This window comes from Helianthus annuus, chromosome 1 (genome assembly GCF_002127325.2).
Source record: "Helianthus annuus cultivar XRQ/B chromosome 1, HanXRQr2.0-SUNRISE, whole genome shotgun sequence".
In the NCBI taxonomy this organism is placed as follows: Eukaryota; Viridiplantae; Streptophyta; class Magnoliopsida; order Asterales; family Asteraceae; genus Helianthus; species Helianthus annuus.
In genome coordinates, this window is record NC_035433.2 from 131694930 (window position 1) to 131714192 (window position 19263).

Sequence of the window (19263 nt, forward strand, 5' to 3'; positions counted from 1 at the left end):
AAATTCTGCCCTCCCAATGAAAAGGAACAGATAGCAAATAAGTTCCTGAATCTTAGAATGACCGGGGTAGACAGTAAGGGTTACACTACCACATTCTTTGAATATGCTAGGATAGTACCAACCCTTGCATCACCTGAACCGGTATTAATCTCCCGTTACATCTGGGGATTAATTGGAGAGATTAGACATGTAGTCAAGGCAGCTAGACCCCAAACCATAGAGGAATTTGTAGAACTAGCCAATACCTTGACTGATGAACTAGTGAGAACTAGAGAAGAAGACCAGAGGAGAAACCTAACCCAAAGGCTTACTCAAGAATTCCGTTCTGGGAATTCCAACTGTAGGAATGTAGGTTCTACCTCAGCACCATACTGCAGAAACTGCAAGAAGAAACATTCTGGAAGATGTTCTACTTACTGCAATTACTGTAAGGCGCCAAGACACAAGGAAGAAAATTGCAGAGGAAAAACCAGTAATGGAATGTGTTACAACTGTGGAGAAAAAGGTCATATTAAGACAAACTGTCCAAAATTGGCTCTAGCCGCAAACAACAAGAATACTAAAAATGCTAGAGCATTTGTTCTAACTGCAGATGAAGCTAGGGTGATTCCGGACGTCATTGCTGGTACATTTTTAGTTAATGATATTTTTGCTAAAGTATTATTTGACTATGGTGCAAACCAAAGTTTTATTAATACTTCATTTTGCAAACTCCTAAATCAATCATTAACTAAACTACCACAAGAATGTCTAGTAGAGACAGCAAATGGAGAAACCGTTAAGATTTCTGAAGTCTTGCAAGGAGCAAGAATAGAAATTTTAATCAAAAATTTATTGCAAACCTTTACCCAATGAATCTGGTAGGATTTGATGTCGTATTAGGAATGGATTGGTTAATAGCCAATAAAGCCAATATCTTATGTGATCAAAAGTCAATTCAGGTAAAATCACCAAGAGATGAAAAGATCACAATTAAAGGAGATAAGCCATCTAGATCCACTAAATTCATCTCTGTGATGAAAACTGCAAGTTATATAAGGAAAGGATCTATAGTGTATTTGATTTCTATAATCACTGACACTAAAGGAAAAGAATTAAAAGATATTCCAGTAGTGTCCCAATTTTCAGATGTCTTTCCAGAAGAATTGCCAGGACTACCGCCAGACAGGGAAGTTGAATTCAGAATTCACCTGTTACCAGGGACAGCACCGATTGCCAAAGCACCTTACCGTTTGGCACCCGCGGAAATGCAAGAACTGAAGAAACAGCTAGACGAATTGTTGGAGAAAGGATTCATACAGCCAAGCTCATCGCCATGGGGAGCGCCGATTTTATTCGTTAAAAAGAAGGACGGATCAATGCGTATGTGCATTGACTACCGTGAATTAAACAAAGTCACGATTAAGAATCGGTATCCATTACCGAGGATCGATGATTTGTTCAATCAACTTCAGGGAGCTCGATTTTTCTTTAAAATCGATTTAAGATCAGGATATCATCAATTAAAGGTACAGGAAGAGGATATTCCTAAAACCGCATTCCGAACAAGGTATGGTCATTATGAGTTTACTGTCATGCCATTTGGTTTAACCAATGCCCTAGCCGCATTCATGGACATGATGAACCGAATATGTAAACCATATTTGGATAAATTCATAATTGTCTTCATAGATGATATTCTAATTTACTTTAAGAGTAAAGAAGAGCATGCAAAGCACTTGCAATTACTTTTAAGTTTATTGAGAAAGGAGAAGCTTTATGCTAAGTTTTCAAAATGTGAGTTTTGGTTAGAACAGGTACAATTTCTCGGACATTTAGTTAACCATGAAGGAATTCATGTAGATCCAACAAAGATTGAGGCAATTACCAAATGGAAAACCCCTGTGTCACCAACCGAGGTTAGAAGTTTCTTAGGATTGGCCGGTTATTATAGAAGATTTATTCGAGATTTTTCTAGAATAGCCATTCCTTTAACTAAGTTAACCTGTAAATCTATTAAGTTTGAATGGGGACCAAAACAAGAAGAAGCTTTTAGAATTCTTAAGCAAAGATTAACCCATACACCCATACTAGCGTTACCAGAAGGAACTGAAGATTTCGTAGTCTTTTGTGACGCTTCAAAGTTAGGTTATGGATGTGTATTAATGCAACGTCAAAAGGTTATAGCTTATGCCTCTAGACAACTTAAGAGTCATGAAGAAAATTATTCAACCCATGATTTGGAGTTAGGAGCTATAATTTTTGCCCTTAAAATTTGGAGACATTATCTTTATGGTAGTAAGTTTACCATATTCACAGATCATAAGAGCTTAAGGTATGTTTTTGGGCAAAAAGAGTTGAATATGAGACAAAGACGCTGGATGGAGTTACTTAGCGATTATGATTGTGATATCCAGTATCATGCAGGAAAAGCCAATGTGGTGGCTGATGCTTTAAGTCGAAATTATCACGAAAAGCCAAAAAGGGTACGTTCTCTTAATTTAAATCTACAAGTAGATTTAAATGATCAGATTAGAAAAGCACAAGAATCAGTAATCAAGGAGGATACTGAAAAATTAAAAGGAATGATTAAGGAGTTAGAACAAGGAACAGATGGAATTTGGAGGTTCCATAAAAAGAGAATGTGGATACCTAAATTAGGAAATTTACGTCACCGTATATTAGAAGAAGCCTATAAATCTAAATATACGATGCATCCAGGAAATGATAAAATGTACCAGGATTTAAGGAAAAATTTCTAGTGGATAGGAATGAAAAAGGATATAGCAGCTTATGTTTCTAAATGTCTAACTTGCTCGCAAGTTAAAGCTGAACATCAGAAACCCTCAGGTTTGTTACAACAATTAGAAATGCCAGTTTGGAAATGGGAATTGATAACAATGGATTTTGTTACCAAATTGCCCAAAACAAGAAAAGGTAATGATACAATCTGGGTGATTGTAGATAGGCTAACCAAGTCAGCTCATTTCTTACCAATGAAGGAAACCTTTAGTATGGAACAATTAGCCAAATTATATGTAAATGAAATTGTTTCATTGCATGGAATTCCTTTATCAATTGTTTCTGATAGGGATAGCCGTTTTACTTCTCATTTTTGGTCAAGTTTCCAAAAAGCAATGGGAACCAGATTAAATTTAAGCACGACTTATCATCCTCAAACAGACGGGCAAAGTGAAAGGACAATCCAGACGATGGAAGACATGCTTAGAACTTGTGTAATTGATTTCGGAGGTAATTGGGATGATCACTTACCTTTAATAGAATTTTCTTATAATAATAGTTATCACACAAGTATCAATGCTGCACCATTCGAAGCACTTTATGGACGAAAGTGCAGAACCCCAGTCTGTTGGGCAGAAATTGGGGAAAAACAACTATCTGGACCCGAGATAGTACAAGAGACAACTGACAAAATCATTCAAGTCAAGGAACGACTGAAAGCAGCGCGTGATCGACAAAAGAGCTACGCTGATAACAGACGCAAACCATTAGAATTTCAAGTAGGAGATAAAGTATTATTAAAAGTCTCTCCTTGGAAAGGAGTGGTAAGATTCATCAAAAGAGGAAAGCTAAGTCCCAGGTATATTGGACCTTTTAAGATCATTAAAAGAATAGGATCAGTAGCCTATCAGCTACAACTGCCAGAGGAAATGGCAGGAATACATGATGTATTTCATGTATCTAATCTCAAAAAGTGCCTAGCTGATGAATCACTCGTAGTACCTCTCAAGGATATAGAGGTAAATGAACAACTCAAATTTGTAGAGAGACCTTTACAAATTGAAGATAGAAAAATTAAGAATCTCAAGCATAAGAGATTAGTTCTGGTCAAAGTGAAGTGGGACTCCAAAAGAGGACCTGAATACACATGGGAGCTTGAATTAAAAATGCAAAAGAAATATCCACACTTATTTCAGTAGATCTCGAGGACGAGCTCTAAAACAAGGTGGGGAGGATATAACAACCCTCGGTAAAACCGACACCCTTATAATAGTTCTGACACCCTAATATATCTTGAAATGTATCAATATGTCTTTATATGCACCCCGTATATGAAAACCGAGCCCAAAATAGATTGTATATAGATAATAAATTAAAAACACTAAAAATTTAAGCTGAGGCGGGCCGCATAGGACCTCACCTCAACTTAACGCGGGCCGCATTAGGATGTAACCGGACTCCGCTGAAATCATTAGTTGATGCGGGCCGCGTATGAGTTAGTCTAAGTTCATGCGGGCCACGAGTGTCCTGAATTGTGGCACGACCCTGAGCTGACACGTGTCAACATCGTGTCAAACCTAGTAGATGACCGGGCCAAGCTATACGTTGACCGGAGGTTGACGCGGGCCGCGTAAGGGTTAGCCTTACTTAACGCGGGCCGCGTGGAGACGCGATTACAGCCCTATATAAAGAGGGCAACGGGCCTTCCGTCTGTTCGCTCATTCCTTTCTTTCAATCTCAATTTCTGTAGTAGTGTTATTATACCCGAGCGTTATACCCCCCTAATTAGCGAGGTTCTGCTACGATGTAAGTATTATAACCCCTGGAGACGTATTAGATACGCTGCCCGATTGATCTAGGGTTCCGTAACGGCTGTCGTGGTTCTGCCCGACGTAGTCGTTGGAATGCCGTCTCGGGGAGGGTATTACTAATGTTAAAATGGGTTATTATACTAACACACGTGCATTTGTGTAAATTATAGATATTCACCAGGAAACCCTAAAGAATAACCTAAGACAGCAATGTGAGTTAATCCTTCTTTTTATATGCTCATTTTTGTGAGTAATCTCCTTTTTGCAAACTGTTTTTACAAAACCTTAAATACCTTTCCATGCGAATGACAGTTATTGAGTATTTGTAAGAATACAATTATCGTGGGTATGTTGGGGTTTTGTATACAAAATTTGTTACAACCTGGTTAAGGAGTAACATTTCCACAAGTCAGGTCTGACAGTACCAGCAGGTGATAATTGATATAACTTGGAAACAAATGTAATTGCGGGATCGCCCTCAATACTGTTCACTGTGAATTTTATTTAAACCTGATTAAACTGGGATTCACTCACCAGTATTTCCCACTGACAAAATGTTTTTAAAACGCGTTTCAGGTAACAAAATGTAAAAGCCAAATAGAAGCCAGCTGGACAGCACTGAAGGCTTGAAAAAGTGGCAATAAAGTTACCTAAGAATAAAATGGATGTTTTTATTAAATAAATAGGAATTATTCCTATAAAATGTGTGTACTGAAAACTTGGGTTTTACCCATATGTTTAATATTATTAAACGAGGTGGTTTACTCTGATTAAATATTTCCTAACTACGGTCCTGATGAAAATTTCCGCTGCCAAATTGGATAAATAAACGTGATACCACCGAAACTGGCTCACGGCCGCCCGTTCCCGGGAACTAAGGATCGGGGGCTGTGACATAATGTATCTCAGACCCCAACAGTTTTCCGACTAACCAATTCATTAAATTTTCATTCTTCAATTCATCAATCTAACAATAATATACAACCTTACTACTTATCCAGTCCATGAATAGCCAAACAAACTCTGCTGATGTACCAAAAGGTTTGTTAAGACAAAGACTGCTGAAGCAAAGGTCTGCTAAAGAGAACCTCTGCTGATGAAGTAAATTGTATGATGAACCTAAGTCCTGCTGTTCACCAACAGATATTACACAATTCAACAGAAGATCTATAAAATAAGATCTTTAACAGATGATGATCAATAGCTCATAAGGTCTGTTGAAGCACGATATAACAGTGCTTAGCCTTTAACAGATCTTTTAACAGTGCTTAGGGGTTAACAGATGTTTCACACTATAACAGTGCTTAGCCTCTTACAGATGTTAATGTATCTCAGACCCCAACAGTTTTCCGACTAACCAATTGATTAAATTTTCATTCATCAATCTAACAATAATATACAACCCTACTACTTATTCAATCCATCAATATCACCAAAAATGTATATAATGTATAATAACAATATTATATTATATAACAAACAAAATGTTAACCTTACTTAATATTCAAACCATAGACATTACATATCATTTTCATCATCGTAGCCCTTACAAACCAAACTTTTAACCACAGTTTGTTAAAACAACAGTTAACAGACATAAATAAAAACCACAAGGATTCTTCAAAAATAAGTGGTTTCTACTTATCTCTCATAAGAATTGTTTTTTCATAAGCATCTAATTGTTAACCTTAGTCAGCTTCTTCCGGGTTCTTCTCACATTAGTGGATAGCTCACCAACGTTGGCAACATCAGCATCTTGAGCCATCCGCTTTCTATTGGGACTTGATCCAGAATCCTTTGCAACTTCAACGACTGAAGAGTCGGCCGTAACAGAGATAACATCCTTCCAACAGATCACAAAACAACTATTGATCTCATTTAATAAAATAATGAACTCTTTTTAAACGTACTAAACATACTTTAAAAATAAATACTCACCCTTGAAGTTCGTTCAGCAGACACCTGAGAAGAGTCTGAAAGGTTAACGTCTTTAACGTCAGCTACCTCTTGAATAACCTAAAGGATCATAATATATGATATCATATAAAAAAGTACACAATCCAGTGTTTAAAACTCAAAAGAAAAATAAATAGATTGAAAGAGTAATTTTATATGCTACCTCATCAGTATTTTCATCACCATTACCATCTCCACCAACCAACTCAACAATTATTATTGGATCATCAGTTGTTTTTTGCACAGTATAAACACGATAGTCATTTTTAAGATTGAACTCTGAAACATCAATCTTAAAAGCAGCCTTCTTATCAACCAATCGAAATATCTCATGAGGGAATCCAGTATCATTGGCCTTAACCTGCCTCTCTCTTATGTCACTCGCCGCTAATCCAAGAAGCTTCTGAACATCTCTATCAAACATAACAAAAGAAACACTACCACTCTCATCCTGCACCCGCACTTGCACCTTGAACCTGAAATATACACAACTAACTAAGTAAACTGCAAAACTATATTTAAATATGAGTCTTAGAATGTTACTTATATAAATATAACGCTAAATAATCATCATTGCTTACTTTGTGGTGATCGATGTACATTCAGTATGACATCTGATACAAACCAAAGAAGACGCATGCAATCAAAGAATATCATCTGAAACATTCTCAACATTCTGCAAGTATTCACTTTTACCCACCTTCTTGAAACACTTACGACAGGCAACATAAAACCAACCATACTCTTCTTGCACAATCTTAATTGTCGCAACCACAACACAAGACATTTCCTGTAAAAACACAACACACTTCCTGTAAAAACACGCAGGTGACAACCCAAACAAATAACCAAACTATATACAAAGAAGTGAAACCTCTTCTATCTCGCTAATCTCATCAACATGTTTCTTCACACCTTCAATTACAAATTCTTTATGTAATGGAAAAATACTCTGAGACGATAGTATCGTTTGAGAAGTAGAACTACTCCCTTGTCTAAACTTCAATATATGCCTTTTGAATACCACAAATGATTAGAATTAGTATACAAATGACATGAAACCAAGTATTTGACTGGAACATCTATATACAACAGAAATTACATTGAGAATTACCTTCTCCTTAGCTCATCAACTTCATCAATTTCTTGATTCAGAAAAATTCTGTTGCAAACTTATCACTTTGAACAGTATATTCACCTACATGGAAAAGTATATAGATATTTAATGTATACATGTCTTTATATTGCGAGAAATAAACAGTATAGTTATGATTTGCAGAAAGTAACAAAAATACCTTTCCATTCCTTACACTTCCCATGCTGTATAACAGCCATCACATGCTCATGAGGTGGGACTTTAGAAATGAAGTCCTTAATCTGCAGAGCATAATCATTCCACACAGTACACCGCAAAACCTTACCACTACATGAAAAGAATATTCATATCAAAACAACATTGAATGAATAAAAACAGAAAATCAACCAGGAAAGCTATAACATTTATTAAAGTAGCAAATGAGCCATAAATTAACTACCATATTCACTAAGAATAAACTGTATACCTCATTTATTATCATTATTCAGCATTACATACAAACACTATAAATCTCATTTATTACCATTACCATGGTCCCACATTAAATACAAACATTCTTCATCTTATTTATTAACATCATTAAATACATTTGATGATCAGTACTTGACTGAACATATAAACAACAACTTACTCCAAATCTTCAATCTCGGAATTCATCTTCTTAGTCTCCTTTGGAGGTCGATCAAAGATTTCAAGATCTCCACAAGAAATCACAGTCCAGCAACATCTATATGATCACATTATACAAGAATATAAGTAAAACTCTCTAATATTATACAAGCAAGACATGATTACAAAAATATACACTACCAACACTCAAAGCGTTTAACGCCTCTCCTTGAAGAATATCTTCATAAGCTCTGAAATTGAAACCATACTCAACACCTTGCCAACCTCTCACATGAGTAACAGTTGTGCATCTATAAAAGTTGATTTTATAAGGCTGCACTACTACTTTATATAAATCTTTATTCTCACCAACACCAAATTTCGACATAATCACAACAGCATCTTCTTGCAGCTGTCCATCAAAAACAGGTATCAGATGACTCTTAATACCTGCTTGAATCTTAGCACCCTGAAGAACATTTAAAGAAATCATCTTCTTAGCATACAACACTACATTTTCTAAAATAAAACGGAAAAACAGAGATACAAATTACCTTCTCATCAATGAAGATGATCTCCATCTTGTAACCCTGATTCCATTTTCGAATAATTCTCGCCTTCATGTTCCACATATCCTTCCCAGGATTCAAATCGTTAACAAAACTAAGATTATTATTGTCAACTGAAATTGATATGCTTCTAATTTGGAATTCGGATTGTGATTAAATTTCAAATTTCAAAATTAGAGAAAATGAAAGCGTGATGAAATATGAAGAGGGAAATGATAAGAAAAGCCTTATATAAGAAGGATGATTGACAGGAGTTTTAATCTGAGTGACATGCATTAATTGCTAATTACTTATTCCCATGCATATTTGAATTTGAATTTCCCGGTAATTAGCTTTAAACATCTGCTGATCTAAAAGTATTACGGAAGATAACAACAACTGCTGCTGCTAAGTATACATTTACCAAAGAAACCAGCTGCTACTTTCTCGTAGATGGGTAGTGGTTTGCCCTTTAGAATGTGGGTCAGACCTTTAAAATTTGAAAATACACAAGGCAGTGGTTTAATAGAGCATTAAATGTATTTTAAACTGATTTATATATTAGGCTTTATGATGTAATAATGACATAAGAAAAGCCTTGTTGGACATGCTCTCCTTCTGACACATCAGCTTTTCTTATGTCACTTGGATTTCTCCTTTTATAGAAAGTATAGATTATTTTTTTTATTACTTTTTTGTTTTATTATATTATTTTTTATTTTTTAAAAAGAATTTTTTTATTAACAGAATTTTTAAATTCAATTTTTTTTAACAAGACAAATTTTTTTTTGCGCACCGGTTTTTGCACGCCGGGCTTTTTTAAGCGTCGTTTTTTAACGCGCCGTTTTTACGCCGGGCTTTTTCAAGCATCATTTTTTTAACGCACCGTTTTTTACGTGCCGTTTTTACACGTTTTTTTAACACGCCGTTTTTTACACGTCGTTTTAACGCGTCGTTTTTTTCACATTTTTTTAACACGCCGTTTTTTACACTTTTTACGTTTTACGTTAAACTTTTTAAACTTTTTACATTTTAAGTTTTACGTTAAACTTTTTTCGTTTTACGTAAAATTTTTACGTTTTACGTTAAAAAATTTACGGTTTACGTTAAAAAATTTACGGTTTACTTTTTTTTTTAAAAAAAACTTTCTTACGCAAAAACGAACGCACCCAGAAATTTTACAAAAACTTTTTTTTTTACGGTTTACGTTAAAAAAGTTTTTTTTTACAAAAACTTTTTTTTACCTCTCGTTGACTAGCTTTGACCGAACCAAACCTGAAGTCTGACTCGAAACTAACCCGAACCAAAATCACTGTTGATCCCGAAACGAACACTTGAAACAAGTCATTTACATACAATGACCGGAACAAAAACGTTGTTAAACAACATTGTTCCAACTACTTTAGAAAGAAGAAACTACAAATAAAAGGGTTTTTCAGGCAACTAATTAATAACTCAAACCTTTTAAAGGTAACAACTGAATCAAAATCTTGCAATTTCATAACAATTTCAACAAAATTTCAAAGATCCATATCCATTTCATACCACTAACACAAAACAAAACAATCATTTCACAATTTAATCACACCCACCAACACCAACCGATTGCCGGCAGACTTCGCTGCCACCACGTACACCGCCGTCAACACCCCGTACATCATTGACCACCACCAAAGTTCCACCTGAAAACCACCACCCACTGGCCGAAGCATCATCGGATCTTAAAAAAAAACAAAAGAAAAGAAGAGTTATGAGGAGTTACCGGAAAAAAAAGGAACCGCCGGAGTTCTCCGCCGTCTCCGCCGTTGTTCTGAGGAGTGTCGTTGTTCTTCGCACTACCGCCGCCGGCGGTTCTGATTCCGTCGCTCGCCTCCCTTTCCTTCTCTGGTCTCTCTTTCTCTCTTTTTCTTGAGTTGTTCGGTCACCAGAGAAGCAGGGCCGCCACCGTCAGGGTTCTTGACGGAACCCTAGTCTCCCCGCCTCTTACCATCGCTGCCACACACCAGCAAATCCTCCTCCTTGTGACAGAAGGGCGGTGGTGAACGGTGTTTGGTGGTGCCAGAAGTGTGGTTGACGGAGGAGGGGGTGGGTTACAGGAGGTGAACGGTGGTGGGTATTGGGTGGGAATGAAGAAGATGCTGCATTTTCAAATTAGGTGAGACATGTGAAAGTAAATTAAAAATGAGAAGACAGAAGCATTAAATAGAGAGAGAGGATGATGAGAGAGACAACCATTAAATGGAGAGAGAGAGTGGTGACTTGACATATGGGGTAAATGACCAATATACCCTTTATGTTGGCACAACGTAATTGGTTGAGAGTGGTTCTCGCGGTTCTTACAACTGGAGGTGGTTTCTATTTTAGTGGTAAGGTTCATGCGAGAACCACCTTTATTGCGAGAACTGCGGGAACCGCGAGAACCAATGTGAACACAACCTAAAATAGCTAAAAAAAACTAAAAAAACCTAACACCCCCCCCCAGAAAAAAAAACCTAAACCCCCCACCCCCTCCCCAAAAAAAAACCTAACCCCCCCCCAGCTAAACGTTAAAAGCTAAAACCCTCAAAAAACCTAACCCCCCCACCCCCCAAAACCTAAACCCCCCTCCCCCACCCCCCCCCCATGCTAAAAACTAAACCCCCAAAAAACCCAAAAAAATCAAAAAAAAAAATCTAAAAAAATCAAAAAAAAACACTCAATTTTTTTTAATATTTTTTAAGTTAAAATCGCTACTTTTAGTAGCAAAAAAAAATAAAAAAAAATTTGCTACTAAAAGTAGCAATTTTTTTTATAAAAAATATTAAAAAAATTCTGTTTTTTAGCTATTTTTAGGTATTTTTAGTTGTGTTTGCGAGAACCAATGTGAACATAACCAAAAATACCTAAAAACAGCTAAAAAACACACAAATTTTTTTAATATTTTTTATAAAAAAAATCGTTAATTTTAGTTGTCAAAAAATATTTTTTTTAAATTTAAAAAAAAAATTTGTTACTAAAAGTAGCGATTTTAATGTAAAAAATATTTAAAAAAAATTGTGTGTTTTTATTTTTTTAGGTTTTTTGGGGGTTTAGTTTTTAGCACTTTAGCTTGGGGTTGGGGGGGGGGGGTTAGGTTTTTTTTAGGTTTTTGGGGGTATAGTTTTTAGCATTTAGCTTGGGTGAGGGGGGGGGGTTAGGTTTTTTAACTATTTTAGGTTGTGTTCACATTGGTTCTCGCAATAAAGATGGTTCTCGCATGAACCTTACCCTATATATATATATATGTAGGGGAGCGTTAAAATGAAAACCACCTCCAGTTGTAAGAACCGTAAGAACTACTCTCCACCAATCACAATAAGGGGTATTTTGGTCATTTCCTTCAAAATGTCTAATCTTTCTCTCTCTTCATTTATTATATCAGACTTTTATAAATCTCACTTCTCTCCTCTCACTTCTCTCCTCCCTCATCTCACCTCTCTCTTAAAATCCACATTCATCATCACCATCTTCAAAAAAAAAAAAAAAACACAGTCCACTCTCACCTCTCTCTATATCTCTCTTAAAATCTAGATCTAGTACACTCTCTCTCATTTTTTCTCTTCCTTCATCTAGAACCAAAAAAAAAAAAAAAAACACAGTGCACTTTTTTAAATTCCGTTAGCAGAGAGAACGGTGGTGCCACGATTTCTAGACCAGATCCAATGACCAGATGTTGAAGTGTCAGGTGAAGGTCGTGCCACGATTTCTAGACTAGATCCCGTCTCGGTGGCTATGTCTACCAGAGGACGGCGACGGTGGCGTTTCAGCGGTGGCGGTAGTCGGGGGATATAAACGTGCAGGTGGAAGACGACAACGTTTTGGTGATAAGCGGAGAGAGGAACCGAGAGGAAGAGAAGGAAGGAGTCAAGTATGTGAGGATGGAGAGGAGGATGGAGGAACCGAGACGGCGGTGGTGGCGTTTCATGAGGAAGTTTCCGTTGCCAGAGAATGCGAATACGGATAAGATATCGGCCGTTTGTCAGGACGGTGTACTTACGGTGACTGTGGAGAAGCTGCCTCCGCCCGAGCCCAAGAAGCCGAAGACAATCCAGGTCCAGGTGGCTTGAAGAAATCGTATGGATAATAATCAATCGGATGTTTGATATGTAGTTGAGTGTTATGAATAATAGGGTTTGATGAATGAGTTGCAGGTGATGTTTGGTTTGTTGTTTTCTTTTTTCAATCGATATGTTATTTTGGGTTTAGATTTTGGTAGTGATAGTGAACATGTTTAGGAATTAAACTGGGTTTTTGTACTTGTTTGGTTTAGGGCAATATGCAATTTAAAAATAAAAAACAAAATAGAGTGAATGAATTGTTACAAAAGTAAACAATTAAATATGTAACTCTGTTGACCAATTATGAATCGGTCAAATCGTTGTTTAAGCAAGTTTTTGGCCAATTATGAATCGGTCAAATCGTTGTTTAAGCAAGTTTTTTTACTGATTCTTGTCAGTGTCACGTTGGTTTGAATTGTTGTTAGTTGGAAGAAAAGGTTTCGAATAACTTGAAGAGATCGATTTGATTGTGATTCTGTTTTCCGTTGTTTTCTGTGAATTGTCGTTAGTTGGAAGAAAAGGTTACGTAAACTTTTTAACGTAAAACGTAAAACGTAAAATTTTTAACGTAAAAAGTAAAAAGTTTAACGTAAAGCGTAAAAATGTAAAACGTAAAAAGTTTAACGTAAAACGTAAAAACGTAAAACGTGAAGTTTTTAACGTAAAACGTAAAAAGTTTAACGTAAAGCGTAAGAACGTAAAAAGTTTTAACGTAAAACGTAAAAAGTTTAACGTAAAATGTAAAACGTAAAACCTAAACTTTTTAACGTAAAACTTAAAAAGTTTAACGTAAAACTTGTTTAAGCAAGTTTTTGGCCAATTATGAATCGGTCAAATCGTTGTTTAAGCAAGTTTTTTTACTGATTCTTGTCAGTGTCACGTTGGTTTGAATTGTTGTTAGTTGGAAGAAAAGGTTTCGAATAACTTGAAGAGATCGATTTGATTGTGATTCTGTTTTCCGTTGTTTTCTGTGAATTGTCGTTAGTTGGAAGAAAAGGTTACGTAAACTTTTTAACGTAAAACGTAAAACGTAAAATTTTTAACGTAAATAGTAAAAAGTTTAACGTAAAGCGTAAAAATGTAAAACGTAAAAAGTTTAACGTAAAACGTAAAAACGTAAAACGTGAAGTTTTTAACGTAAAACGTAAAAAGTTTAACGTAAAGCGTAAGAACGTAAAAAGTTTTAACGTAAAACGTAAAAAGTTTAACGTAAAACGTAAAAAGTTTAACGTAAAAAGTAAAACGTAAAACCTAAACTTTTTAACGTAAACCTTAAAAAGTTTAACGTAAAACGTAAACTTTTTCACGTAAAATGTAAAAATGTAAACTTTTTCACGTAAAACGTAAAACGTAAACTTTTTAATGTAAAACGTTTTAACGTAGAACGTAAAACGTAAACTTTTATGTAAAAACTTTTTAAAGTAAAACGTAAAAAATCGTGTGATAAAACGACGCCTAAACACGGGGCGTGAATACGTGGCATACAAACGCCGCGAAAAAAATGAAACGTAAAAAGCGGCGCGTAAAAAACGGCGTAAAAAACGCGCGTAAAAAACGGCGCGTCAAAAAAACGTAAAACTTGAAAAGTTTAACGTAAAACTTGAATTGTAAAAAGTATAAAAAAACCTTATAAAGTTGTAATCAAATGTTTAAGCGTTGTTAAAAAAACGGCGTTAAAAAAAGGGCAACAAAAATGGGCGTTAAAAACGGCGCGTGGTAAAAAACAGCGCGTGGAAAAACGGCGTTTAAAAAACGGGCAAAAAAACGGTGCGTTAAAAAAACGGCGTTCACAAAACGGCGGTAAAAAACGGCGCGTAAAAAATGGTGTTAAAAAACGGCGCGTTAAAAAAACGGCGCGTAAAAAACGGCGCGGTAAAAAACGGCGTTAAAACGGCGCGTCAAAAAAACGACACGTAAAAAAGCCGGATGTAAAAGGTAAAAAGTTTAACGTAAAACGTAAAAACTTTTACGTAAAACGTAAAAAATTTAAATTTTTAACGCAAAACGTAAAAAAGGGCGCGTTATAAAAAGTGGAAAAAACGGCGCGTTTAAAACGGCGCGTTAAAAAACGTGGAGAAACGGCGCGTTTTAAAAAAACGACGCTTGAAAAAACGGCGCGTAAAAACGCGTAAAAAACCGGCGCGTTAAAAAACTTCGGAAAAACGGCACGTTAAAAAACTTAAAAAAACGGCGCATTAAAAAACTTCGGAAAAACGGCGCGTTAAAACGACGTGTAAAAAGCGTGTAAAAAATTTGGCGCGTAAAAAAACGTGGAAAAAAATGGCGCGTTTAAAAAAACGACGCTTGAAAAAAACGGCGCGTAAATACGCGTAAAAAACGGCGCGTTAAAAAACTTCGGAAAAACGGCGCGTAAAAAACGTGTAAAAAACGGTGCCTTTAAAAAACGTCGATTGAGAAAAACGACGCCTTAAAAAACGGCGCGTTAAAACGGCGCGTAAAAAACGGCGCGTTAAAAAAACGCCGATCGAGAAAAACGACGCCTTAAAAAACGGCGCGTAAAAACGGCGCCTAAAAAACGGCGCGTTAAAAAACAGCGTTAAAACGGCGCGTTACGCTTGAAAAACGGCGCGTAAAAAAAACGGCGCGTTAAAAAACGGCGTTAAAAACGGCGCGTCAATAAAACATAAAAAGTTTAACACAAAACTTAAATTGTAAAAAGTATAAAAATCTTTTAAAAAAATCTGAATTTAAAAATGTTTTTAATAAAGAAATTATGTTTAAAAAATAAAAGTAATAAAAAGTAATTAATGAATAGGACAAAAAAGGTAATTTAAAATTAATATATATAAAAAGACAAAATAGAGTCATTTTACTTAAATACCCTTTTGGATTATAATATTAAAGACATAATAAGACAAAAAGCTTTTAATATTAATATTAACTACTTTTAATCACATCCATCCATCTAGTTGATCTAAGGGCCATAAAGTGGTTCTCATGGTTTTTACAACTAGAGTTGGTTTTCATTTTAGCGATCCCCTATATATGTATATATATATAGGGGATCGATAAAATGAAAACCACCTCCAATTGTAAGAACTAAAAGAACCACTTTCTAGCTACTAGATCAACAAAATGGATGTATGAGATTAAAAGTAACTAAAATTAATATTAAATACATTTTGTCTTATTATTTCTTTAATATTTTAATCCAAAAGGGTAGTTTAGTAAAACTACTCTTTTTTGTCTTTTTATCTTTATTATTTTTTATTACTTTTTTGTTTTATTATATTACTTTTTATTTTTTAAACAGAATTTTTTATTAAAGGCATTTTTAAATTCAAATTTTTCTATCAAAACAATTTGTTTTGCGCGCCGGTCTTTGCACGTCGTTTTTACGCCCGACTTTTTCAGGCATCGTTTTTAACACGTCGTTTTCGCATGCCGTTTTTTACGCTCGGCTTTTTCAAGTGTCGTTTTTTTAACGCGCCGTTTTTTACGTCCCGTTTTAACGCGGAGTTTTTTACGTCTCGTTTTTTTCGCGGCGTTTTTATGCCCCGTATTCACGCCCCTTGTTTAGGCGCCGTTTTATCACACGGTTTTTTACGTTTTACAATTTACGTAGAAAAAGTTTTACGTTAAATAGTTTTTACATAAAAGTTTATGTTTTACGTTAAAAAATTTACGTTTTACGTTTACGTTTAACTTTTTAAACTTTTTACTTTTTACGTTTTACGTTAAACTTTTTACGTTTTATGTTAAACTATTTACGTTTTACGTTTTTACGGAAAACGGACAGAGTTTCCTCTGTTTTTGGAATAAGCCGACCACTCAAGTTGTCGTTATCTTTTCAAAACTCAACAATTTTCAACAACATAAACACAATATATTTTAACGTGACGCTTACGTGGCGGACCATCCTCCAAAGAAGGACCATCAACATACCGTGTAGCCTTACATAGTGCGTCTAAATGCATACAATAATGTGTTAGCCCCGTATGTCTTTGTTGCCCGTAATTAGGTTTTTATTGGACACATTACCCCTCACCCTTTGAGACACGTGATGCATCGTGTCTGCTTGTCATTCATCTTAGGATTTTTACATTTGTTCAACAGAGAAAACACAAATAATACAATAAAAGTGAAAATCAATTTTAAAACTTAAACAACTGTTAGTACTTGATCTCCATTTGAAATTGATTCTTACAAAATGAAACTTGGACTTTATATGATATTGAAATCCATAGGTCCAATGTGAAATAAAAAAAAAAAAAAAAAACCCTTTACCATTAGATGAACGTTTTAAGTTTGATTTGAAAAATAATGTACGTAACTAATTAATCAAAGAAAAAAATCAAATCTAATTCTAATAAAGATTTTAAATAATGTCAGATGTCATCTTTTCCATCAAGTTTACAATTTTATTTATGTTTTTCAATTTTAATATTATTTATATATATATATATATATATAAAGAGATGAGAGAGGAGAGAGGAAAAAGGAGAAAAGAGATAGGAGAGGGGTATTTAAAGTGACTTTAATGAAGAGAGAGAATATTTGACATTTGGGGTAAATAACTAAAATACCCTTTAGGTTGGCATAATCTGATTGGTTAAGAGTGGTTCTCATGGTTCTTACAACTAGGGGTGGTTTTCATTTTAGCGCTCCCATATATATATATATATATATATATATATATATATATATATATATAGGGTAGGGTTCATGAGTGAACAATGATTTATTTGTGAACAAAATGAACTTATCCTGACCATTGATTTTGTAGATCTAGATTTTTTCTTTAATGGCAAGATTGTAATTATCTTTTGTAACTTACAAGTATTTTAATAGACATAAGGGTATAATTGTATATTTCTATCTTCATTTAATTAATTAATTTTTTCTCTCTCCTGATTTCTCTTTCCAATTAAAAGAATATTTAATTATATATATATTTTTTTCTCTCACATATTACCTAACTTAATATTTCATAATGTTAAAAAAAAAATACAAACATTATCAAATATTGTTCCAGCTAGAACACAATTAAAAATATCTAATTACATTCTCTATACATATATGCATTAGATCAATGTTTAATGAAAAAATGTATAGTGGAAACAATATGTAGTAATACACAAGTGTATAAGTCTGATATATATCGACATGTATACACTATGTACTTGAATAATACACAGGTGTATATGTCTGGTGTATACGCCTGGTATATACCGACCCGTATACACATATGTACTTGAATAATACACAAGAGTATAAATTTGGTTTATACTAACCCGTGAAAACAAGATGTAATAATACACAAGTGTGTAAGTTTTGTATATACTGACCAGTATACACATATGTTAAAAATAATAATTTAATTAAGTTTAATATTTAATTTTAAAAGGAACATAACAGTTTATTTAAAAAAACATTAGCCCTTCAATCTCTTATAATTAAAATAATAGAGAAATAATAAAAAAAATGAGAGAGAGAGAGAGAAAGAGTTAAGAGAGGAGAAAATTAAGGGATTTTAATTAAAAGTACTTGGCTAATGTCAATCTTACCCTTTTAATCTAAAAAATGATCAAGGGCCAAGATTAGTTCACTAGGTTCACTCTCAAGAAGTTGTTCACTCATGATCCTAATCCTATATATATATATATATAGGGAGCCGCTAGAATGAGAACCACTCCCAGTTGTAAGAACCGTAAGAACCACTCTCCACCAATCAGACTTTGACAACTAAAAGGGTATTTTAGTCTATTACCCTAAATGTCAAATCCATTTACTTTTGTCTGTCTTTAATACTCTCATCTCTCACCTCTCTCCTAATTTCAAATCATAATCACCATCATCTCTCACCTCTCTCTTTTTTTACCAGCAACAAGAATACTCTCACCTCTCTCTTAAAATTAAAATCAAGAATTGAAAGTCACCGGCGGTGGCGGATAACTCCGGCGGTGGGTGGCGGTCGGTTCATTAAAACATGTTTCAAACAAAGTGGGATTTGGTGGTCCAATAGAAATAAAAGGATAAGTAATGTTGTCGGCCCATTTATAAGACACTTTGGTTAATTCAAGGTCTTCTAGATTCATCACATGGCTCGATAATATGTGTGCATTATTAGTCTTACAGATTCATCACAAGGTCTTACAAGAAAAAGAGGTCGGAGAGAGAAAGAGGTCGGAGGCGGGCCGGCGGCAGCGCCGCCGTGAGCGGCGGAGGTCCTGGACTCCTCCCGACGAGTTGATGCTTTGTCCGACTTGAATGATTTGGTATGTTGTTTGATGTTTTTGGTTCAGTTCTGGACATTTTTGTTTGATGTTTGAATGATGTTCATGGTTTGTTTTTGATGTTCTGTTTTTTTTTGAATCTGGGTTTGAATCTGGTGGGTTTTGTCTTTGTGGGTTTGAATCTTGTGGGTTTGATTCCGTTGAATCTTTTTGAATCTTGTGGGTTTGAATCTGTTTGAATATGGGGTT

At 34.9% G+C, this 19263-nt stretch overlaps 2 protein-coding genes across 2 annotated transcripts; one reads left to right on the plus strand and one right to left on the minus strand.

The window, feature by feature from the left end:
* Positions 1-8356: 8356 nt before the first annotated feature.
* Positions 8357-8842, minus strand: LOC110931612. Its single transcript, XM_022174998.2, has 2 exons — positions 8748-8842; positions 8357-8662 (listed from the first exon to the last, which is right to left on the minus strand). Exons 1-2 carry the CDS (start codon positions 8823-8825, stop codon positions 8357-8359), a joined length of 384 nt encoding a protein of 127 aa, XP_022030690.2. The 5' UTR covers positions 8826-8842.
* A 1649-nt stretch (positions 8843-10491) lies between these two features.
* Positions 10492-12826, plus strand: LOC110931608 (17.9 kDa class II heat shock protein-like). The gene is made up of 2 exons (XM_022174995.1): positions 10492-10602; positions 12560-12826. Exons 1-2 carry the CDS (start codon positions 10492-10494, stop codon positions 12824-12826), a joined length of 378 nt encoding a protein of 125 aa, XP_022030687.1.
* Positions 12827-19263: the final 6437 nt, after the last annotated feature.